Source organism: Eumetopias jubatus, unplaced genomic scaffold, assembly GCF_037043125.1.
Source record: "Eumetopias jubatus isolate StellerSeaLion01/CBP00866 unplaced genomic scaffold, mEumJub1_p1.0 scaffold_2, whole genome shotgun sequence".
NCBI classification, from domain to species: domain Eukaryota; kingdom Metazoa; phylum Chordata; class Mammalia; order Carnivora; family Otariidae; genus Eumetopias; species Eumetopias jubatus.
The window spans coordinates 181,385,183-181,411,502 of record NW_028274808.1 but is presented as its reverse complement, the minus strand read 5'-3'; the positions used below and the strand labels follow the sequence as shown (position 1 = coordinate 181,411,502).

The 26,320-nt window shown below is 36.8% G+C and overlaps 1 protein-coding gene across 8 annotated transcripts in view; it reads left to right on the top strand.

Moving 5' to 3' along the window:
- The window catches only part of RBPJ (recombination signal binding protein for immunoglobulin kappa J region), a 113,694-nt gene that overhangs the window by 40,092 nt on the left and 47,282 nt on the right, over nt 1–26,320 (top strand). For all 8 annotated transcript variants that reach the window (XM_088021231.1, XM_028088598.2, XM_028088581.2 and 5 more), the window contains one exon: nt 22,309–22,347. In XM_088021231.1, coding sequence (XP_087877357.1) covers nt 22,309–22,347 — 39 coding nt within the window. The remainder of the gene's footprint in view (nt 1–22,308; nt 22,348–26,320) is intronic.

Sequence of the window (26,320 nt, the reverse complement as noted above, 5' to 3'; positions counted from 1 at the left end):
TGTTGATTGGATTGTTTTACTACCACTAAGTATATGCCTACCATAGTCACAGATGTCCCTCACAGGTGCTGTTAGTTCTGTCTTTTTTTGCCTTGCTAAGAAGTGACCAGGATAGGTTCCAGTTTGTGGCTTGTAATGGTATGCCATGCTCTATATCACCTTCAAGGATCACCCTACCATCCTTTTCGTTTGAAGTGAAGGTTATTACCGGAGAGTATCTAAGGAGTAGAGGAGAATAGGAGAACGTAATAACAGCTTTTGAGTGGCATTAATCAAGGCTGTTTTATCAAGTAGTGTTCTAGTATACTGCCCTGTGGCATACATCCTGGTGTTTATCATCTATAGATCCGTGTCTTCAAACTGCCAGTGGCAGCACATTCTGGAGTCAAATTTAGTAAGTTGTTGCCTTTCTCCCCTAATTAAATGAAACAGAAAAGAATAGAATAGCAAATGTCATGATTATATCCCACAATATGGTTTTATAAACCTTTTGTTTCAGGAGCATGTATATGTGCTGAATTGCAGAAACCCAAGTTCTGGTAATGATCATCTGAGAAACAATATGAAACTCAGTCTTATAAATCAGGTTGCCAAACTGACCTCAGTCAGAAAAGACTTCAGATACCTAAAGCAGGAATGTCAGCCCAGTAGTCTTACCTCTGATGGTAGGTTATGATTAATTAGACATGAGACCTTGTTTTTGTTTTGTGTTGTTGGCTCCCTAGCTTGCTTGCCCTGGTAAATATTTATAAAGGCTCATTGGTAAGAAATTTAAAATATTTCCTAGTTGAGGAGGAATTTACTCTTACACTACATTGATGAAAGTGACCCAATTAAAAAAAAAAACCAAATCTGATAATATATACTAAAACTCACCCAATTCATTTTCCTAGTTCTTATATGTTAAGACTTTTTCATGTAATAGGTGCTTCTTTAATTCAGAAGGTAGATAAAAATTTAATGTTGCAAAAAGATTAAGCATAAATCAGATATATGACAATATTTTGGGTGATTAAAATGTTAGCGCTTTTAATTTTTTTTGAATTAGTGCCTGTGCCTACCACAGTGTCCTCATAACAGGCAGATATTTGTTTTACAGATTTGTTGAAGATAATCACAGAGTTTCTGGTGAATATTTTAAAATAAATAAAGCTTCACAGTAGGACAGTATCAGCATATGTATGTTTTAGATTGCGTCTAAAATACAGTTTCTTCTGGTAAATTGTTTCATAGCAATGGAATTTGTATATTAGTTTTCTACACTTGGGAGTTGAAAAATGGAAGAAATCTTTGCCAGAATAGGAGGCCAAAAGATGATAAGCACAATTCATCTTTCTCTGCAAGTTCTTGGAATTTGAGTCAAACATACATAGTTCCTGCTCTGAATTGGGTACGATATACTAAACTTAGAAATCATGTTTTGAAATTACAGAAGATAAAGTAATAACCACCACTCCCCCCAACTAGTGGATTAAGTTCCCCGATGATGGTTGCTTGTCTTTGCACTAGTAGGTACAGGCATATGTTGCTTGTGGTAAAGGTAGAAAACAAGAGCCTGTGGATTCTATTACTTTGTTTCCCCAAAACCTCCCAGCCCCCACCTGACCTTGCCTTCTCCCAGACTCTCCAATTCTTCCTCCCCTTATCAGCAGCATTGCTTGGCTTTTCATCACTGTTTTAGTCCTGTTACTACGACCTCATCACTTGCTACCTCATGCTGCTTGTCCTGTTGAGAGTGCAAGGTTTCATGTTGTCACTTTGTGACATTTGTTCTTCAAAACTGTGTTCCTTTACTTGAGTTATCATCATGCGTGAGAAGGAGAGCAACCTGTATTCTTTTTCTTTGGTAGATTTTTCTTCCTAAAGTGTAGTTTAGAAAGAAACTAAACTATGTTGTAGTTTAGTTGGCCTAAAACGGAGATCAGTGGCCACAGATGACACTCCAACCACATACCTAGGAGTAGAAGAAAGAACATAGCATAAATTACTATGTTAATTATTAGATATGGTTCCCGTATACTTTTGGTTACTAAAAACAAATTTAAAACACTCGAGGAATGAAGATGAGCTGCTTTGAGAGATTTTAAAGAGATGTTTTTGATTCTGAAAATAACAGTTTTAAAAATCTTTTGTATAAGTGGTAGCATTGTTAGCATTGGGCACTTTCTCAAGCTAATTTATATTTCATTACTTTGAAAAACAGTGCTATTTTACATGTGTCTGGGATATGGGATATCTTATTAAAAGAATACTTTAGAATCCCGTCTCAAGCATGAACCTAATTGAAAAGTGGAATATGCTGTACCAGTAATTGTTATGAAAATCAGGGACTATCTTCCTTTTTAAAAACACAACAAAGTCAGTTTATCTTGTAATATATATATTTTTAAAGATTTATTTAATTTAGGTTTGGGGGAGGAGAGTGTGCACAGGAGCCAGGCGAGGGGGAGGGGGAGAGGGAGAGAATCTTAAGCAGACTCTGCACTGAGCACAGAGCCTGACATGGGGTTCGATCTTGCCACCCTGGGACCATGACCTGAGCGGAAATCAGGAGTCAGAGGCTTAACCAACCGACTGAGCCACGCAGGTGCTCCTGTCTTGTAATATTGAACTGGTAGGTGATTATGAGGAGAATATTCTGTAGGTGAGCCAGAAAATGTGTACACATGCCAAAACTGTTGCTTAAATGAGGAGTACAGTTTTCGTTATGGAGCCCTTATCCACAATGTAGCCAGGTTCTTACACATCAGAGCAAGTGAACTGCAAATAGAATAGTGGGAACCCTCGTTGCCCCCCACAAGTCTTCAGGCATTGCTTTAACAACTATCATGTCAGCATATAATCTTTAAAAATAATGACTGGAAATGTACTACTTTGGAAAATAGTGATCAGAAAGGACAACTGCCCCCCCCCCCCACTTCCTTGATTATTTAAAGGAATCCTGGGGAGGAACTCTTGGTGGTTAGGTAGGACAAAGAGCATTTTCAAAGCACTTACTTTGGTTGAGTGCTTTTGTGTTTCATTACAACAATGGGTGGACGAAGGTGATTAAAAATGTGCTAGCAGTGCTGATGGTAGCAGCTAAGCAGCTAGATTAATCAAGTATGCATGAAATTTAGCTTTATTAAAACTCCATTTTGGTTGAAATTCCTGTGGAAAAAGTAATCTGTGAGTGAGAAGTTGTGACCTGGGGCAGGGACAGAACAGATGCAGGTCCTACGTTATCAAACGGGTGACTTGGAACAGGTAAAACCCACTGAAGGCACTTTTGAAATAAAAGCTGTTGCTCCAGCTGCTGGGAACCAGTTTTCAGTCCTACCCTCTCTACCCGCGCAATTATACACTCTGTTTTGTTGACTCCCATATCCCCTGCCCCTAGACAGTGACTAGTCAAAGCAGGTACTTAGTATATATTTGTCAAGTGAATGAACTTTTGATAACATAGGTTATTAAGACATGCATCTGCCGATGGACAGAATGAATGGATATATAAGGAAGTAATCACATTTTGAAATGATTGTGACTTCTACAGTTTTGTCATCAATGAACTCTTTTGAGAGTTAGAATATATATTAAAGACCAAGAAAAATCTTTGGGCCCCTGGGTGGCTCAGTCGGTTAAATGTCCGACTTTTGATCTCGGCACAGGTCTCCATCCGGGGTCGTGAGTTTGAGCCCAGGGTTGGGCTCTACGTCTGGGTGTGGAGCTTATTTTAAAAAAAAAAAGCGAGAAAGTCTCGAGTGCATAATAGCTAACATTTGATGAGTATTGGACTTAACAAAATGCACCTCCACCTCTCCAGGTTGTTAAAATTAACATTTGTATTTTACATATGTGGAGACTGAAGCCCTAGAATAACTGTGAAAGGGCTAGAGCGGTGTTGTTGCTTTTTTGTTGTTGTTGTTGGAAAGACCTGGACTTTGGGGGAACAAAAGTTGGAAATAGTTTATACAATAATTCAACAGATTTTTCTCACAATGGTAGATCTCCAAGTGTGAGATTTTTTCTAGGGAAAGAATGATTGTGATCTGTGCTTGTATCCCACAGAAGAAAAGCTCTGTATTTGAACTAAAACATTTCCATATTTGGGATTGACCAGATTTAGTTTGTTAGGAGGTGGACAATTGCCCTTTTATGGCCGCTAGACACTCCATCTCTTTTATTTCTCTTCAGCGTGGTGGCTCTGGCACTTCCTCAAGCAATCCTTTTCTCTTCCTTTTTACTGCTATCTGGCATTCCCGGTTCCTCTCCTCTCTTCCCTTCCCTTCCTACCCTATAAGCTCCTCCCTCCTCATTTACATGCAACCTGAACAAACAAGAACATTTGTTCTACATTCCTCTTATTAAAATAATATGTGAACAGTGCTTTTGAGTCCGAAAACTGGGCAGATCAAGTGAGAAATGAGGATGTTATGAAAATAGCATGAAATACAGGTCCTAGCAATTTGTGCAAAAGTCAAGAGGGCTGACCCCAGGGCAAGTAGTATTCCTCTTTCAGATTAAAAGATTTGTTGAGTATAATGACCAGACTAGTAGGATTAATTCTTGAGGAATACTAGAACCAAACCAAGGCACTGAGGGATAACCAGGAAAAAAATAAAAAATCACCAGTTTGAATGACTTCCCTTTAATTTTGGTTTCCATTCCAAAGTTCAAATTTATACTTAAAGAATTGAGGATCTAATTTGTCCTAAACTTTCCTTCATATCTAGGAACCATCATCATTTTAAAAGCCCAGGAAGTTAATGTGTTAATTGCATCATTATATTGGCTTATATATAATGGGTCTTATATTAGTATTTGATTATTGATATTACAATGAAACCTGCCTGGGTGAAATTGCTGGAGACCTATACCTGATATATGTAAGTTTTCCTTTCAATTAGTTTTAGACCCATCAAAATTACATGAAGGAACATGGACTTCCAAGGACCTCTTTTCAGGAGTATTGTTTGTAGCTCCATTGAGATCTTTTTTTTTTAAGATTTTATTTGACAGCGAGAGAGGGAACACATGCAGGGGGCGAGTGGGAGAGGGAGAAGCAGGCTCTCCACTGAGCAGGGAGCTCGACGTGGGGCTCTACCCAGGACCCTGGGGTCATGACCTGAGCCGAAGGCAGATGCTTAACAACTGAGCCACCCAGGTGCCCCTCCATTTAGATCTTTATGTCACTTACAGAATTGGTCAGAAACATGGATTATCACTTTTTTTTAAGTTGTCAACATGCTTCATTAAGGAACATTGCTGTTGTTGAGCAAATAATAACAGTAACCTATAGCAGGACACTCTCCGTGGATAAAATAGTTTAATGAAGGTGAGAAATTGTCATCATTGTAGCTTTTTGGACTTGGGTATAAAGTCTCTGCATTTTTCTCTGCATTGTAAAACTTGTAAATTTAATATCGTTTATTTGGGAGACTATAATTATTTTCTCCAATGTAGAAAATAATTTATTAATTTTAGATTGGTTTGTTCATAATTATTGTTTAATTCAAAATAGTCTAAATAATATTAGAGTTTAAGACCTATTCCATAATTTTTTTCTATTGCCTTTTTCTTTTTTAACATATGACTTGCTATTCTAGTTTATTGGTTTAGTGAACACACGCTGTCTACTTATATTTGAAAACTTGATGTTAATACTGTACACCCTTGAGTCAACATGTGAATAATACAAGCTTATAGCTTTGGCCATATTTCTCTGATGTGCACTTCTGCTCTTAAAAAAAAAAGCGGGGGGGGGCGCCTGGGTGGCTCAGTCATTAAGTATCTGCCTTCGGAACAGGTCATGAAAAGAGGGTCTTGGGATCGAGCGCCACATCAGGCTCCCTGCTTCTCCCTCTTCCACTCCCCCTGCTTGTGTTCCCTCTCTCTCTGTGTCTCTCTCTGTCAAATAAATAAATAAAATCCTAAAAAAAAAAAGATTGTTCAGCATGAAAGTTATGGCCTAAAAAAACCCACTGTGCAGGTTTAATTTATTGTGGAAACAGGTTGGCATTTTTTTCCATTACTGGGATATTTAGTTATTCTTTAAAGGCTCTGGATTCCACTAATCCCTAGAGCTATTAACACATCAGATTTCCCTGGTTTGTTTAACCTTATGCCATTGTTTCATATTCTCTTATCCTTGGAATTCAACAGTTTGGTTTACCGAGAAATAGTTTACAGATTAAAAAGTGATTTTTCTGAAACATTAAATAAATTTTCATATGATAAGTGGTTTGTTGAGTGGAAAAAGCAAATAGGCATTTATTTTTCATTGAATTAGCGGGGGAAAGTCCTTACTTGGGGAAGGCAAAGAAGATAAACAGTTTAAGGACCAGAGGGTAGGTCTCATTATCTTGACCTTAGTATGGTTGGTGTGTAATCAGAAGTAGGGGAAGGTCCTACCTTGTGACTTTCTGAGCTTCAGTTTTCCCTTCTAAGTTTGAAATAATGCCTGCTTCTTAGGGTTGTTAATGAGAATTAAATGAGAACATATATAAGGAGATACATTCTGTTTGTTGTTATGTACTTGTTTCTTCTGATATATGAGGCCAGTTTAGGAAGCTGTGGATGTAAGTAGTAACGGGAGCTTTATCTAACCTTGTGGAATCAGGGAATGAAAATAATAGAAGATAATTTGAAATACAGTTGGTAGCATTAATCAATGAATTGCTTGTGACAAAAGGTAAGAATGAGAAGAGGTCAGTAATACTCATACTGTAGAGAAGAGAAACTGCGTGTCTTTCAGGAGCACACAGGTATGGAAGTTGGTGAAAGGAATGTTAAGAATTAAGTTGCTGCAGTGGAGTTTAAAGAAAACCTATCCTATTTTCTCGTTAGACAATTGGATGTCAGGCAGTTGACTGGACAGTTAATTAGTAAATTAACCCTAACAACGGCTTTGCAGTTTGCCTAATTTAAATTCATAGCACAGCAAAATACTGAGTAAATACATAGCACGAATGACCCAAATGATGAGAGTTCAGCCTGCATCTGTGAAAGGCCTTACCCTTGTTTTCTTCATTGCTACCCCTTAACTCCCAAAGCTTTTGCTCCTGGATTAGTGCTTCACCACCATAAGTTACTGATGATCGATATTTGTAATCACTTATGGTCATATTCAATGCAGAACCTTTCTTTCATCTGTGTTGGGCAGAGGCTCCTCAGATGACTGTTAGAGTATCAGGTTGCTTGTAGCAGCACCACCCAGGGCAAAGCGGTTTGCTGTCAGATTGCACTATCAACCCCTGTACCCCTGTGTTGTGTATTACTTTTCAGAGCCCTCCACCCCCGGGCCTCCTGTGAGGCTTGAGGGAGCAGATGCTAGCTCCTTGGCCTGTGTTTTTGGTCTAGGGGCACATGAAGGCAGTGTGACAGGTTAATGGCTCAGATACACTTTGGCAGAAAGCCATTCTTTAAGCTTTGAGTTGTGGTTAAAGACCACTTCATCAGAGTAGTTTTGGTGTTACCACAAATGCAGGTTTATTATAATATGACATGTGATAACAGAAGGCAGAGTTAAAATTTGGAAGAAATATCATTTTGGGTATTAACATTCAGGCCAAAAGGTATTTCTTTATTCATGCCATGGTGCTATAAAAAACATTTTGGAGGGGCATTTGGGTGGCACAGTTGGTTAAGCATCGAACTCTTGGTTTCAGCTCAGGTCATGGTCTCAGGGTTGTGGGATAGATCTAAACATAGGAATTTTTATTTTATTATTTTTGTTTATTAAAATTCTCCATTTTAATTCAGTGTCGTATTTTAAATTTTATATTTTAAAATGATAATTGACATCTTTTGTTTTGCCCTAGGGACAGGATTCTTTGAAAGTGCTTAACTCCTTTATAAACCTGAGTCATAGGGACGCCTGTGTGGCCCATTCAGTTAAGCATACTTTCCGCTCATGTCATGATCTCCAAGGTTGTGGGATCCAGCACCTCCCCCTCTCCAATGGACTCCCAAAGAGTCTGTTTCAGATTATCTCTCCTTCTGCCCCTCCCCTGCACTTGCGTGTGTGCTCTTTTTCTCATATAAATAAATAAACAAACAAACAACCCGAGTCATAGCCTTACCTTTATGCATTAGACTTTATTTTGGCTATCCTATCCATAAATGTTCTGGTCTGGGTTATTTAAAAGGAAAATAAAAGGCGGATGCACTGCTGAATTCAAATACTTCAGAATACCAAACTGTGTGTTTGAGATTTGGCTATTTAAGAAATTGGCCAAACATGAATGGGGTTGAGCTAGTACTGTGTCTGTAAATTTCTACCAACAGAAAAAAGAACGTAAAACCTCTTCATTAACTGAAGATGTCTGTGTAGATTCTTGGTCCTTTTCAACTCAGAAAAAAATGTACTTTGAAGAATTATGATTGATAGTGTAAATAGTAGAGTCATGAGACTCTCATAGTTCCTAGTGCAATTGTAACATTTGCCCTTGTGCAGGGAAAATGTAAGAGTAATTGTACAGTTTATGACATACACATATGTGCACACATGTCTGTCTGTATGTGTGTAGTAGCTGAGGTATGGCTTCTACAGTAGTTGTCTTTAGATTTACTAAATTTTATGTATGTATAGCTTTAGACAGCATTTTTTCACTTTCTAGTGTTCAAAGAAAAATTTACCCTTTATCTTTGTAAATTTTATTCAGTAGCTGAAGTACTAGGAGGGTAATGAAAGAAGGTTTCTGAACTTTCAGGTTTTTTGTTGACCCCTCATTGAAGCAAACCAAATCTTGTATCACAGAAAGTTTTAGAATCAATTACTGCACTTTAAGATCCTATCATAAAAATTCATACCCCAGGGGCACCTGGGTGGCTCTGTCGGTTAAACACCTGCCTTCAGCTCAGGTCATGATCCCCTGAGCCCCGCGTGCTTCGTGTGTCGGGCTCCCTGCTCAGCGGGGAGTCTGGCTTCGCCCTCAACTCCACTCCTCCCCCCCTTCGTTCTCTCTCTCTCTCTCTTTCAAATAAATAAAAAATCTTTTTAAAAAAATTCATACCCCAGGCACCCTCTTCACATGTTAGTATCCAGAATTGAACTGTAATTAAATTCTATCTTAATGCAGAGGGTATGGAAAATCATGAACAAAGTTCATGTTACGTTTTGTTCAGAACAAGTTATGTTTTGAACAGAATTTACCATTATGTAAATTTGGGCAAGGTGGTTTCTAAGCTAATTTCTTCATCTGTATAATGAGGATAATAGCACCCACCTTGTAAGACAGATGTGTGTATGAAGTTGAGATAGGTGGGCACAGTTGCTAGCCTCCTGCCAGCCCTCTACTAGATGCTATTACAGTGTAATCTGTAGGGATAGGGCCCTGTTTCTTGTTGCCGGGATGTTGCAAGTCTAGTGCAGTGCCTAACACACAGTAGGCATTTAAATGTGTATTAAATGGTTAAAATAAAAAGGAACCATGGGGCACCTAGGTGGCTTAGTGGGTTAAGCATCTGTCTTCGGCTCAGGTCCTGATTCCAGGGTCCTGGGATCAAGCCCCACATTGGGCTCCCTGCTCAGCGGGGAGTCCGCTTCCCCCTCTGCCTGCTGCTCCCCCTGCTTGTGCTCGCTCGCTCTCTGACAAATAAATAAAATTTAAAAAAAAATTTAAAAAGGAACCAGAATCTGTTATACCATTCTCTCCCTCCTTCCTCTTCTCAGCTTTAGATGAGATAGGCAAAGGAAGCCAATTTTAATAATGGGAGCATTCCAATCCTAGTACGTATTTAGTATTTTTCCATGACACTGCATAATTAGTGATTTTTTTTTTTAAAGGCATAATCTTGTGATAGGTTATATGCCAAACAGAAGACCACAGATGATCCTAATTTTTTGCCTACTACGTAGGAGAGATTGTTGGAATATCTGATCTGCAGTTTGGATGGAGAGGGGAGAAGACAGTTTTGTTGGGACTTATGTCCTCACTGGCATAGTATTTAACTTTTCTTAATATGGAATACATACATCTTGGAATGGTGTAGCCAAGGACTAGAAATCACCGCCTTATAAAATTTTGTTGTTAAAATTTGCAGACAATAGGAATGAAGTCCAGGAAAGAACTTTTTTTTCTCAAAACCATTCATTCAAAAATATTAGATATGTATGTTTATACACACACATACACACAAATATTTTTCTAAATTAATGTAATAAATACAAAAACAAGGCACACAAATTGTTAATGTACAATAAAGTGAATTTTCACAAAGTGAATATACATGGTGTGACCATCGCACACAGTTGCAGAAAGAAATTACCAGCTTCCTAGAAGCCCTCTTGTAGCCCCTTCTAGTCTTAGTCTCTATACCCTTCTTTTGAAGGTAACCTGTATCCTGGTGAACACTGCAGATGACTTTTGCTTGTTTTTGGAATTTCTTATAAGCAAAATTATACAATTTTGTACCTTTTTGAGTCTGGTGGCTTTTGCTAGTGATCACCTGATCACATCTGTGGCAATAGTTCACTTTGCTAGTAGCACTCTAGTGTATGATTTTTTTATAATTTATCTGATCCTTGACAGTAGCCTTTTGGGTTATTTCTGGGGGTGTCTGCTGATGCTGTGGACATTCTCGTACATGTCTTTTGGTACCCGTTTATACACATAAGGTTTTTTTTTTTATAATGTGGTTATAACGTGTTTACTAGTTCTGAACGTCATCAGCAATAATAATCACAAGTCAGCAAGCATAGATTGGAAACTGTTGCCAGTCATCTTAGCAGTATCGTTACATTCTCAAGTGTACTTTTATTAAGGAAAAGGCACGGACCTTTATGTACTGCCTAATTGCATAATACTGCTTCTAAGGCTATTCTTTTTTTTTTTTTTTTAAGATTTTATTTTATTTGAGAGAGAGAATGAGAGAGAGCACATGAGAGGGGGGAGGATCAGAGGGAGAAGCAGACTCCCCACTGAGCAGGGAGCCCGATGTGGGACTTGATCCCGGAACTCCAGGATCATGACCTGAGCTGAAGGCAGTCGCTCAACCAACTGAGCCACCCAGGCACCCGCTTCTGAGGCTATTCTGTTCCACAGGTGGAGTCAGGATTAATTTAGGAAGAGACCCATTGGACCTTTTACAGGGAAACATTCTTTCCTACTTCTCCTATTTCCTTCCATGTGATGTGTAATGCTTGGCCTCTCTCCACCGTGTTTATCCTTTGATTCCTCACCAGGTACATGGAAAATTTTATTTTTAGAGTATTAGGACTCCATATAAAATCTAACTTTAAAATTGCAAGGTCTTTTGGCTTAAGAGTTACACTTTTTTTTTTTTAACTGAAAATTACCTGCTTTTCCATAGTTTTTTAATTCTTGGGAGGCAGGAACTTACCCTGAGAAACCTCCTGAAACGTAACTTGTCTTCCTCATATCCTTTCCTACTAAAAATCTCTTTGGCCCTTTTTGCTGTAGGTCAAGCTTCCCTAACAGAAATCACTTGTAGTCACTTCTTGGGGTTCTGACTTATCTCAGTGCCAAACACCTTTTGTTCACTTGTCCTAGGCAGTGGTTAACAGATAAGTAGAGCCCTTTCCAGACAGATGTTTTATACACTAAATGTTGCATGTATTTGCAAGAGTAGAACCCATGAAGAACAGGTGAAAAAAATCCTGTTATGGATGGTTGTATACTCCTACAGACTTTTTCTTCTTCTTTTTTTTCTTTTTTTAAGATTTTATTTATTTATTTAGAGGCGAGCTCACACGAGAGCGGGGGTGGGGGGAGAGGGACAAGCAGACTCTGCGCTGAGCATGGATCCCTCCTCAGGGCTCAGTCCCATGACCCTGAGATCACAACCGAAGCCAAAATCGAGAGTCCCAGCACTGACTGAGCCACCCAGGTGCCCCATTCTTACGGCCTTCTAAATTTCATTTGAGGTAGGGGAAAATGTCTTTTCCTTTTGCTGGCTGCTGCTTCTTTCCTTCCTTCCTTCCCTCCCTACCTTCCTTGTCTCACTAGCATTGGAAAGAATATTTAGGAGATGAGAGAAAAGTTAATACCTCTTCTGATTAATATCAGATTTATTTCTTGCAAAAAAATTTCAGTTGACCACCTAGCCTTCAAAGAACTGACAACTTAACCTGTCTGACAGAAAATTTGTAAAGAGGAAAAAAATCTTCACTACTTAGAATTTGAGGTAGGGGTGAGAAATAAGAGGGGAAGTACATGGGAGAAAACTTTGTGACTTCATCTCATATACAAGCCAGTTGTCCATGATTACTTGCGGATTTTCTATGAAAGATGTTTAGTCCTAAACAGTTTCTGATGGGTTGCTTACATGCTGTCTGGGCTGCCCTTCCTTGAAAGGTATAGATGCTCAGATAATCTCCTCTCTTTCCTTTTGTATCTTTGCTTTAATGGTAGTAGGAACCATTTGTGTGTATATGTACACATGTGTACTTTTTCTCTTTATATATACATATACTCCTCATTTCTTTTGTTTGTTTTGGCACCAACTTGTCTGTTTTTGTTACCAGGCAGGTGTCACTTGACCTGGTAGTAACATAGGACCCCTTAAAGCTAAGCCACTATCCCTCTGTAAGCCATGGGTGTTTTTTTTTTGGTTTTCTTTTTAATGAGATTACATGTTGTTGTTTTTTTTAAGATTTTATTTATTTATTTGAGAGAGACAGAGATAGCAAGAGAGAGAAGTGGGGAGGAGAGGGAGAAGCAGACTCCCACTAAGCAGGGAGCCTGATGCAGGGCTCAGTCCAGGACCCTGGGATCATGACCTGAGCCGAAGGCAAACGCTTAACCGACTGAGCCACCCAGGCACCCCTGTAAGCTATAGCTTAAGGCAAAACTAAATGTATTTTTTGTGTGTGGTAAAATGTATAGAACCTAAAATTTGCCATTTCAGCTATTTTTAAGTGTACAGTTCAGTTGCAGTAAGTACATTTACATTATTGTACAACCATTACCACCATCTGTTCTCCAGAGCATTTTCGTCTTCCCAGACTGAAACTCTGTACTCATTAAACACTAGCTTTCCCCCCACCCCCACCTCCAGCTGCAGCCCCAGCCCCAGCTCCTTGCAACCACCATTCTACTTCTTTGTCTATGAATTTGACTGCTCTAGGAACCTTATATAAATGGAATCCTAGAACGTTTGCCCTTTTCTGTCTGGCTTATTTCACTTACCATAATGTTTCCAAGGTCATCCACATGGTAGCATGTATCAGAATTTCCTTTTTTAAGGCAGAATAATATTTCACTGTATGTATATATCACATTTGTTCTTGTCTTCATTCGTCAGTATAGGCATTTGGGTTGTTTCCACCTTCTGGCTGAGGTGAATATCGCTGCCATGAGCATTGGTGTACAAGTGTCTGTTTGAGTCCCTGCTTTCACTTCTTTGGGGTGTATACCCAGAATTGGAATTGACAGATCAAGTAGTAATTGTTTAGCTTTTGGAGGAACCACCATACTGTTTTCTACAGTGGTTGTACCATTTTACATTCCCATCAGCTATGTACAGGATTGTAGTTTCTGTGCATTGTCTCCAGCACTGTATTCTCTGTTATTGTAGATGATCGCCATCCTAACGGGTGTGAAATGGTATCTCATTATGGTTTTGATTTGCATTTTCCTAATAATTAGTGATGTTGAACGTCTTTTCACATGCTTATTGGCCTTCTGTTTATCTTCTTGGACAAATGTCTATTCAAGTCCTTTTCCTATTTTTTTTCCTTTTCCTATTTTTAAATCAGGTTTTTTGTTGTTGATTTAGGGGTGTTCTTTTTATATTTTGGATATCAGTCCCTCATGAGATATATGGTTATTTACATGTATTTCTAAACCAATATACATATGTATTTGTTTCGAAGGATCCATTTCAGTTTTACCGTATTTATTACAGTAAATATCATTGAGTAATCCAGCCTTGAAGGAGTAGTGGTGTTTTATTGAGTGCTTATGCAGTGCCAGGCACTCTTTTAGATGCTATACACATATGAACATTTTAAATTCTTGCAAGAATCCTATATGGAAGTACTTTTATCTGTGTTTTCAGTTGAGGAAACTGAGAAAGAGTTTAAGTAGCTTCCATTAGTTTGCATTAAAGCCAGGATTTGAGTTTAAGCACCCCAGCTCCTGACTCCGTGTACTTAACCACAGCACTTGGTTACCTCTCCTGTGTATGATACATTTTGTGTTCTCATCAGATGATACTTTCCACTTCTTGAACACTGCCTTACAAAGCAGTTTATAAGGTCAGGTAAAGTGTCTGAAGGACTTCTTAACAAAAATTAAACACATAGTTAAGATTGAAACCTCTTTAAAGTTATTTAAGTTGCATCGTATTTCCCTTTTTGGAAATATGTTTTCTATAAGGGTGTGAATTTCCTTATTTGAATTGGGTGTATTTTTTCTAAAGTAGTCCACCCAGTGAAATTTGCGGAGACAATTTTTTTGAGTAAATTTTTAACTTGTGTGCCTTTTTCTGTTTTTATTTTAAGTTAGCTGTATTCTAGACTTGGTGTGAGTTGATTCCTAGAGAATGCGATTTCATTTTGCTATTTACCTAAATCAAACTTAATTAGTAAAGAATAAAACACCTGTTTAATTGTATAATGCATTGTAGAGCAAAATGGAATTTTTGCCACTGCCCACCATTATCACAAATAATTGTGTGTAGGGTTGTATGTATTGTTTTATATGTGTACTTGGGGGGAGAGGATAAAAATGTAGATCTTATTTCCTCATTGAAAATGAATGCTACTAACTGGATTGTTTTTTGTTGTGTGTATATAGCCATGACTGGGAGGTTATATGTAATCAGCAATCTATTCCTAATTGTACACATGGAATTTAAAATCTTTTTGTTAATACAAATGATGCTTTATTCAGTATCTTGGTATGCATATTTGTCTACCTATATAATAAATTTCCAGAATCAAAATGACTAGGAATTCAAAGGAATTCACATCTAGAATTATAATAGACATTGTTAAAATGTCTTCCAAAAAGATTGCACAAATTTAAACTCCCAACAGTGCATGAGATTTCCTGTCTCTCCACTTGTACACTAGCACTGAGCATTATCAAACTTTATATCTACAGCAAGCGAACCTTGCATAATTGTCGTGAGAACATAAAAGCTGTGCCAGGAAGCTGGCCATAGTCTTTTATGTGACACCTCCCATGAATGTTTTTTGATAGGTTTGTCACCACCAGGTTCTGTGGCAAGCAGGGTCAGGCCAGCAACTTGATCAGGAGATTAGTATTTCTCTGAGTGTGGCCTTTTTATTCTGATATAATTTTAGTTTACAGAAAAATTGCAAAAATCATACAAGGAAGCTCACCCAAATATTTCAAGTGTTAACATTTTACCACATTTGCTTTATTCCTCTATATATTTACACACACACATGCATACACACACACATTTATTTTCTCTAGACCATTTGAAGGTAAGAAGTAGACAACATACCCCCTTTTTTCCCTAAGTACTACAGCAATTTTTTCTAAAAATCAGGACAGTCTCTTACATAACCCCTGTACAATTATCAAAACCAAGAATTTAAAATCAATATAATCCTGTTCTCCACTCTGCTAGTTTTATTCAGGTTTTGTCAGTCTAAATAATGTCCTTTATAGCAGAAGTAAATCCTGGATAATATGTTGCACTCAGTTATTATGCGTCTTTAGCCTTGAATCTGGGCCAGTTCCTCAGTTTTTTGTCTTTTATCACCTTGATGCCTTTAAAAGTATAGTTCAGTTATTTTGTTGACTCTCCCACGCTTTACGTTTGTTATGTTTCCTCGTGTTAAGACTCAGGTTCTGCATTTTTTGGCAGTAACATCCCAGAAGTGATACTGTACTTTTCTTAACGCATCATGTTAGGAAGCAGTTGAGGTCAGTTTGCCCCATTCAGTCTTTTGATACATGAAATTAGTTTGCCCAGTGTCTGATCGCCCCTCTCTTGTGGAGGCCATAGATTTTAAGATGTATACTTTCCAAATGAGATCTTCATATGCAATGTTAATGGATGCCAGTGTTCTCGCAACTCAGTCATGCCATCTGGATAGGAAGACTGATGGCTCTTGTAGATTTAACCTGGGAAAGTCCTTTCTCAGGATGGATTTTTGGGAAGGCACCCTCAACCTGGCAATAATCTTGGAGATACCTAAGAAGGCAGATGCTGAGCGCAGCTGGAGATGGTCTCAGTCACCTTTCTTTCCGCTCTTCCTGCTGCTTTTCACAAACTGCTGCCAGATTGTTACAGAGTTCAGCTGAAATTTTTCTTTTATTGTAAAGAAAAGGTAGAATAAAAATTAAGGAAAACCGTGCTTTTCAAATGCTCTACCCAGTCCACGGAATTAAGAAGGGGAGCATGTTTCTCCACCTGATGGGGCTGCAAACATGGTTTGTCTTTGAAGTCTACCCCTTAGGATATCTGTTCTAATAGAAACATGTTTAATAAATGTTATAGTCCAGGAGAGTACATCATGCTCAGTTGTCTTTGTTTTAGTAGCCAAGGACCGCTGGTTACACCTCAACAAGTTTTGAGCAGTATTGTTATCAAATGTGGTTCTTAAGGTAAGAGCAAGTTCAGAACTAAAAATTGAAGTACAACAAAGGCGGACATGTCTTACTCAAGTTGTGTGACTTAAGAGGCTCTTTTCTGCCATGGATGGAGAATGAATAAGCTTTTTACAGTAGAGATAAATTACATATTTATTTTAAAAATATTTTCAATTGGTCAGCTAGTAATCTTCAATCATATTCAATAGGTACAATATTCAAGTTGGATTTTTAAAATTTTGCATTTATTAATTACATAGAAAAACATCTTTGAATATATGTCACTGTCCATTTGTCCTAATGGCATGTACATTCCATAAAGGCATAGATTTGTGTCTCTTGTTCACTGTTGTATACCAAATACCTATACCTGGTTCCTACTAGGTGAATCAATGACTCTGGAGACAAGGGCAGAATGTTACATGCAGCCTTTTCTAATTAGCCTTTCCTATTTTTTTGTGACTAAATTACTAAACAACTTCTAGTACAATTTGCTTTGCTTTTCATATTATATGTTGTCATAGAATAAAGTGATAATGTAGATCACCTATTTGTTTCCTTCTACTGGTGGAAGGCCCAGGTGTGGATCCTCGAGGATATGAATCAAGTTTCCTAATTTCCCCTCAATCAAGTACTGTTTTATTTCACTATCTTAAATTGTAGGAATCCCAATACTTTCAAACTGTATTAAATTAATATACTTTTTACAGCAAATTTGGTGTAAAGTTTGGTTTAATTATGAGTTTGAATTGTTCATGCTTTCCTTCCTTCTTATTTCCTTCAAATACTGCACCAGTGTTTCTTGCCTTCATTTATTTCAATCTCATTATCCTCATTTCTGTTTAAGCAGAAATTTATGAAATACAGAAAAATAGAAATTGCTTTTAGTTCCACAACCCTAGGGCAGAAGAGTTTCCCACATGACTTGTGCTTGCTTTTCCAGCGAGCTCTGTGTTTTTAAAACTGATGTTCTAATATTGTTAACTAGGTAAAACTAGATAGCATCAGGTTCTTGGGGCTTTTTTAGCAACGTATTACCAAATTGTTCTATATTCAGAAAAGATTTTTCTTGTATCCTCTCCCCCACTTTCTGATTTTTGACTTGATTTTCTCATGTGAATCATCTGTTAGGTAGAAAAGGTGTTAAGATGGTGAAGTTATGATAAAATTTTTATCTTGTTTGTTCTCAATACGTTTGTGGTCATGCACTTTCTTAACAGACTGGTAAATATAGAAGGAAATGTATCTGTGTTATAGGAGAAAACGGTACTGCATCTCCACTGTGAGCTTAAAAAGGAAGTGTGTAATATAAGTGTAATGTGTATAGAGGTTTTTTACTTATTTGGAAATTCTAATTCATTGGAGGATACCTGGGAACTGCAGTACTGTTTATAGGTAGGAAACGCTATGTTTAATGATTGATGGTAGCTTTTTAAAAATCCTTTTACTTCAGATAAATGAAAATAGAGTAATTAACATTTTCTCCAGCTTTTCCTATTTTGAATAAAAGATCATTGTTATCTTAGAAAGGGAAAGCTAGTGCAGTTAAAGCAAAATGAATTTGCTACTTTAAAATTATACTTATGACATATATACTTTAGATCACATAAATTTTCCTGAGCTATAGGGGCGCCTGGGTGGCTCAGTCGGTTAAGCGTCTGCCTTCAGCTCAGGTCATGATCCCAGGGTCCTGGGTTGGAGCCCCGCATCAGGCTCCCTGCTCAGTGGGAAACCTGCTTCTCCCTCTCCCACTCCCCCTGCTTGTGTTCCCTCTCTCGCTGTGTCTCTGTCAAATAAATAAATCTTTAAAAAAAAATTTTTTTTTCCTGAGCTATAGTATTATAAGAGCATTGTTAGGTAAATGACATGGATTTTTGTGTTTCATTCGCCAATATGGGTCTGAGGGGAAAATACACAGAACAGAACAAGAAGGAAAGGACATACATTAGGGTATAATCAGCTGTGTATAAGCTAAGTTTTGTTTGTTACTTAAAAAGAAAAGCCAGAGTCATAACTTTTTTCCTTAAATATAAACAGGATTGATTATTACATTTAATCAGAATGACATTTTACATAATACAGCATGCATAAAATATGAGGAACTTGATGCAGATGACAACCTATACTATCAAATGATCCTACAACCTTATATTCTTTGTTACGATGAAGAATTAACTCAGTATTTTGTAAAATTAAAACCATCCTTTGGGTACTTAAAGATTTAGATTATTTTTTATTGTTAAATACACCATAAACGTTATATGAAAAGCATCTTAGGTAAGAGTGGTCTAAAATTGGTTGGTCCAGCTTATTTCTGGTTCAGTTGTTAACACGGATCATGTCAGTAGACACCTTGTTTTTCAGATAGATTGCAAATAATGATAAAAAATTTGTGCCTGCCTATCCCACCATTCCCTGTTGGAAGAGGGAGAGACAGAGCTTAATGTTTAAATTATAATCAATCTCTGAGAAATTGATAATGGACTATAGTCATTTCTGCTGAAAAGTGAGTATTTTGAATACATGATATAAATATTACATCATGAATTTTGAGTCTTTCATGTTTAAAGATGGACCTCCTTTTTGCAGTAGATAATTCTTGAAGTTTTATGTATTAGTTGTATATCAGATTAGTAGTGAAAATAGATCTTGTTATGTGCAGGATCCATACAATACCTTGTTATAACTTGACATTTTCAAGTATGTAGACCTGTGAATTTTATTAAATAATTAGAATTTAGTTTAATTGCAGCCTTCAGAATTTTGCATTGTGAACTTACTAAAGCATTTCATGACTTTTCTGAGAAAACCCCTTTTCTTACTCTTCCCCCATTGTAGTAGATACAGTAACCATTAGTTTTAATGAGATAAATAGGACTGTGGTCACATATTATTAAAGAAAGGACTGGGATGGCACACAGCAGTTATTGGAGATGCTTTATTATATAATGAAGGAGCAATTTAATCTTATTAACATTTGTAAGATACCTAGCCTTAGGATGGCACCTAGATAGAATGATGCTAAATTTTAAGTGCTGTTCAAGCTCGGCATGCTCACTGTTGAGTTCTCTTGCACATTTCTATGGGGGCAGGAGCTGTACTGCACGGGCATTCTCTGTAATTGTTCACTTCATTAACAGGTATTTCTAAAAAGAGAGACAGATACTTTAGTCAACATTTAGTTGTTAATCTAATTTTGAAAGCATTTCAGAGCACCAAGAAACAAACCATTTCAATTGAGTGCAGTGGATCTCTTGCTAGACCTGTAACAAACTTAGGTTAGATCTCAAAGGGTGCTTGATGATTAGAATATTAGTAGTTAGTACAAAGAGTACCGTGTCATGATCTTCGTTGAAAAGCTTTATTTCATTTGTTAACTACGTCTCTCTGAAATTTTCACCATTTTAACCCCTTGAGTAGGTTCTGGCCACGTCTCACTTTGCTTCTTTTTTATAAAGAGGTGGGGGGTGGTGAGGGGTTGGGTTAGCCTGGTGATGGGTATTAAAGAGGGCACATACTGCATGGAGCACTGGGTGTTATACGCAAACAATGAATCATGGAACACTGCATCACAAACTAATGATGTAATGTATGGTGATCAACATACATAATAAAATACAATTAGAAAAAATGTATAACTGTGCTCTTACATATATATACAAAGAAGTATTTTAAAGGCTGTCTTAAACTTCTTGGGTTTTTTGTACATTACATCTAACCTAGTGAGGCAGTTACATTTTAGTCACATGCTGTAATGGTACATTTAATCAGCTTCAGAGGTTCAAAAAATTCTTTCCTGTGGAAAAAGATTCAGGAATAGATTTTTGCCTTTAATTCCATAACCGAATTCCACAGATTTTCCAGTAGTTCAGTGTTTTAAAACCAATGGTCTTCAGTGGCCTTGCTCATGTTCCTACCAAAACATTGTGTTTTTTGTTTCTTGGTTTTTAAAATTTAATATCCTATAGGGTAAAATCAAAGAATTAATAAATAATTCTTCCAGCAAAAGCTTGTATTATTTACTCATATTTTTAGGCTATTTCAAATAAGTCACTTTTCAGTATTTCAGAGTTAACAAAAATATTCATAGTCACAGATACCTACTGTTTATAAATTGTGAGTTCATAAACAATGTCATATAGCATTAAGTTACACAACAAAATGAACTGTATTGGATTCTTAAGACTTTTATCATCAAAGTGGATAATTTTGTGGGACATCAAATACAGTGGAGAAGTCTTAAGTCAAATTAGGCTTCACAACCTGTAACTGTGACTGAACAAGTCATTTAACCTGTTTATAACTGCTATCTGCTTAAAAAAGAAAACAAAATTCTGTTGGTCCTTTTCCAAGGGTTGTGCTTTCACCATCTCTCCAAAGACCTCATTTCCTATTTCAGAGGAAATAGGGCATCACATAGGAATTAGTTTCTTCTTCCTCTATACTTATTCTTGTTAGCATCCCACTTAATTCCTTTATTTCATAATTTTGGCTTACTGATTTATAACTAAAATACAGTAATAACTGCTAACATTTGTTGAGCTCTTACTGTATACCAGGCACTGTTCTACGTGTTTTCTATATATTGACACATTTAATCCCTTCAGTACCTCTCTGAGGTAAACACAGTCACCGTGCTCATTTTACACATGAGGAAACTGAGGTCTAGGGAGTCAAGTAACATCAGTCCTATGGCATGATCTGAATCATGGATTTGAACTTGGCCGATCTTACTCTAGAGCATTTTTCTTAACCTTCATGCTGTCTTCAAACTCAAGCCTGAATTATGCTTTCTTGTCCTTGCTCAGGCTTTTCTCTTTGCCCTCTTACAACCAGTTGAAATGCTTTTTTGTCCACTTAGCATATTTCTTTCTGAAGGGCCATACAGTATGAGCTAGCTAAGTAGACAACATTTAGGATTTTTCATATAGTTGACACAAGGTTACACTAGTTTCAGGTGTACAGTATAGTGATTCAACTTCTCTGTGTTACGCTGAACTCACAAGTGTAGCTACACTCTGATAGCATATGACACTATTAGAGTATCATTGACTATATTCCCTATGCTGTGCCTTTTATTCCCATGACTTACTCATTCCGTAACTGGAAGCCTGTATCTCCCTCTCCCCTTTACCCATTTTGCCTGTTCCCCCCGTCCATACCCCTTCCCTCTGTCAAGCATCAGTTTATTCTCTATATTTATAGGTCTGATTCTGTTTATTTTGTTTTTAGGTTTCACATCCGAGTGACATCATAGGGGTGTCTTCTCAGTCTGATTTATTTCAGTTAGCATAATACCCTCTAGGTTCATCTATGTTTTCTCAAATGGCAAAATCTCTCTTTTTTATGTCTGTGTAATATTCCTGTGTGTATGTGTGCGTGCGTGTGTGTGTGTGTGTGTGTGTGTGTACACACACACCATATTTTCTTTACCTATTTGTCTGTCAGCAGTTAGGTTGCTTGATGCCTTGGCTATTGCAAGTATTGCCGCAATAGACATAAGGGTGCTTATATCATTTTGAATTAGTGTTTTCATTTTCTTCGGGTAGGTATCCAGTAGTGGAATTATTGGGTCATGAGGAATTTCTGTTTTTAATTTTTTTTAAAGATTTTATTTATTTATAACGTATTTTGTTATTTCTGGGCATGGATGGTTATTAGAGGATTTTCCTTTATGCTGTTCTTTAGTAGAGTTGAAATATAAGTCATAAAGGAAATTTCATGGTGCCTAAAAAGCTTACTACAGAATGTGTCGTACAGCCTATATATTTATTTTTTTTCTTATTTTTTCCAGAAAATTTGGTGAGCGGCCTCCACCTAAACGACTCACTAGGTAAGCATTGTATTAGTCTTTCACACAAACCTTTCATGGAAATATCAGATCCTGTCATCTTAAAAACTGTATTAGGTGCTCTTGAAAAGAAGTTATTCAAATACTGGTATCTAGATCATAAGCTTATTCCCATCCTTCCCCACATCCTCCCTCCCCCACCTCACCAAAAAAAGGATAATAGGATATAGTTCAAAAGGGAAGGTAAAAACTTTTAAGAATCTTGAGTATTATATAGTTAATATAACAAGGGTGACAATGTAAAGATAGCTTCCTACATCTAGCCAATCTAGCTGCATTTAGCTAGTCAGAATTTATTGATTATAGGTAGCACCTGAGGATATTTAATAAATGCTTTAGAAAAGAATTTTAAAGAAAATATAAAATTTTACTCACTTTTAAGGAAATGTTACATTGTGTTCTAATTTACAATATACATTTTAATTACAAATGTTAACTGAAAGTATTAGTCTTGAAAATTATTTTTAAATTTTTCAGCAATCAGCAGTTGTAAAATAAAAGGTAGGACACCTAGTTGCACAGTTACATCCTAGAGTTAATGTTAATCCTGTATTCTTAGTATCTTTCAAGAGAAGTACGTGCGTATATAAGCATATGCTTGTCTTTTTTTTTTTTTTTTTTTTTATCTTTCTTGTCTGGCATCATACTCTATCATTGTTCTGGACCTTGAACTCCACTTACTGTACATCTTCTACTTTGTTCTCTTTCATGTCTCCATAGTTTTTCATTGCCTTCACACTACTTTAATATTTCACACTGATGACCACTGGGGTTATTTCCACATTATTGTTTATTATTAAAAAGCTGTTGCACACAAAGAATGATGGGGACATGCCAGAAGGACACAGAAAGGGAACCAGTTTGAAGAGGTTCCCTTTAGCCAAATCATGGACACTTTAATCCTCAAAATAAATAATGATAGTAATAGATAAGAACCAGTAGAATAAAATAGAGTTTAAAAGTCTACACTGAGTTAAAGAAATGATCCTGTAGTAGAGGGAGAGGAATTCTTTTTCTTATAGCAGAATTCCACCTAATAAACCTAGAAGGAATAATGGAACTAGGAAATTACACTTCGGCAACTGCTACAGTGATAATTGTTTCAGGTAAAAATCATCAGTGAATGCTTAAACTATTGGTTTAAAGTCTGATGAGAAACAAATAGTTACTTTGTCTCTAAGCATATCCTCAGAAAGTATGTGTTAATTATAAAGTGAACAATAGTAACATGACAGTGAAGAAACTTGGCAGACACTACCTTAATGAAGTGATCTAAATTAACATCACTAGTAACGGACAAATAAACATCATGTGCATCCTGAGGAGGATGACACAATGTCATTTTTGTGATGTTCTAGCCAAAAATGCATAAGCTAAATCTAAGCATAAGAAAACACCAAACAGATACAAATGAGAGACATTCTATAAAATAAACAGCATTTGATCTTCAAACTTACCAGGATCATGAAAAACAGACTGAGAAATAGCAGATTAATGAAGACCAAAAAGACATGACACCTAAATTCAACTAAATCCTGGGTCAAGAAGAATTTTTCTTTTGTTTTAAAGCTGGAGTTAGCAAATGTTTTCTATAATTGGCCAGATAATAAACATGTTACACTTTCTGGTCCATACTGAGGCTATTGTGACTTCTCCTCTCAGTTTTTATATCCCCAAATCAGCCATAGATATCAATACATAAGTGAATGGTATATCTGTATTCCAGCTCAACTTAATTTACAAAAACTGGTGGCTATCCTGATTCGGTCCAGGAGCATTAGTTTCTCAACACTGCCTTCCACCCCCCAAATAAAGGACATAAAGGACGTTTGTGGGACTGTTGGCACATTTGAATAAAATCTGTATATACAAGTGTTTGTATCAGTGATAATTGCATTATGCTCGTTTAAGAGCATGTCTTTGTTTTTAGGAAATTAACACTGAAGTATTTTGGGTTATAAGGGCTTTATGTCTACAATGAGCTCTTAATGCATTAGTTTAAAAACAAAAATACGGTAAAATACTGATATTTAGGGAGTCGAGGAAAGGGACTAGGAATTCTTTGTACTACTTTTGCCACTTTCCTGTAAGTCTGAAATTACTTAAATTTAAAAAGATTTCTAAAGACATTAAATACAATTACATGTTTGTAAATATCTTGAAGAAATTCTAAGCACATGTGTAGACATTTTGAAAGTTACAATTTAATAGATATTTTTATTTTATTACCAGTAGTAATATATTGGTTATGGAATGACTCCTAACCATAAAATATATTTTGATGAATAAATTACTTGCTTTTAATGGATACCTCTGTAAAAATAGCAATCAATGTGGTGGTAATAAATATCATAAGGAAATTGTCCTTTCCTTAAATATATACAGTAATATAATTAGGTCCTGTTTACTTTATCATGATTTTCCATTTATGCTTTAAGCAATTTTCCCTGCTTGGAAAATTTTAGGAGGTTTTAAGTCTCCTGCTTTTGGCCAAGATGGAGTAAGAGGAACTGTAATTACTCTCCAAACTGAAACTGCTATAAACTTGGACAAAATATATAAAATAACGATTTTCAAGATAATGGATGGCAGGTAAGAAAGGACAGTGATCCTTGAGAGACAGGAAACAAATGAGGTGAGCTCCACAATTACCCTAGCTTAGTACCTAGAGAGTTTCTAGGACATGACATAGAGAGGAGGAATCCAGGTGGAGCCTGGTAAGCACCTTGAGCTGAAGAGATGGAGCTAGGTATCTAGGGGTTCAAGGTGGCTAGAGTTCCCAGGTCAGAGAGCTGGAGAGGAAAGAGATCCAGAGATCTGCAGAAGGTCCTCTCTCGTCTTCAGCTGAGTATTGATCAGCACACATGTGTTGGGAAGCTACCCAAGGCTGGGGATTAAAAACCAAGGTGAAGAATTAGAGAAAAAATTTCCCGAAGCTCATACTACAAACTGCCTGTTCCCAGTGGCTAAAGTGGAAAAATATTATACTTCACGACGCATCTACTAGAGTACTACTACACAGAAGGGTTTTCCGTTAGTAGTGGTGCAAAATTTGGCCACTAATGCTGCTCTGGGTTTACCTAACAAAACTTAAAAACGAGATTGAAAGGATCAGATTCTTTCCAAGTAACTTAAATGTATACCAGAACAAAGCTCAAGAATATTTGCAGGAATAGAAAAATATCAAATACTCAAAAGTAAGATTTACTGAGTCTTAACATCTAATCAAAATACACCAGTCATACAAAGAAGCAGGAAAATATCCATATGAGGAGAAAACTCAAAACCAACCCAGAAATGACATACATGATAGAATCAAAGACATTAAAGCAGTTATTATATTTGTCTTCTGTATGTTCGATATGCTAACATCAGGAGTTCACCTATTTTTTTGTTAAAGGGTCAGATGCTAAATATTTTAGTTTTGTGGTCCATGTAGCCTCTGCTGTAGTTACTCAACTCTTGTAAAAAAGCAGCCATAGATCACGTGTAACCCAATGGACATGTCTGTACACTGGAGTACAATTTTTGTCACAAAGAGGGTTGCATCAGATTTGGTTTATAAACTGTATTGTGATCCCTGAGCTAGAGGAAAGATTGAACAAGTTAAATAGAGGACATGGAAGATTAAAAAGGTATCTAAATCAAATTTCTAGAGATGAAAATTACAATATTTAAGATGAAATACTCTTGATGGAATTAATTACAGTTACATGTTGCTGAAAGAAAGACTAATGAACTTGAAGACATAGCAGTAGAAACTAGCCAAAATGAACATAGAGGAAAGGTCTGGGGGTAAAAAAACATGATCATAAGTGAGCCGTGGTTTATGTTCAGGTGGTTAACATCCAAGTAATTGGAGTCTTCGAGAGGGGAGGTTTGACTAAAAGAAGAGATGAAGAAATAACAGCTGAAGCTTTCCTTAATTTGGTGAAAACTGTTAAAACCATAGTTC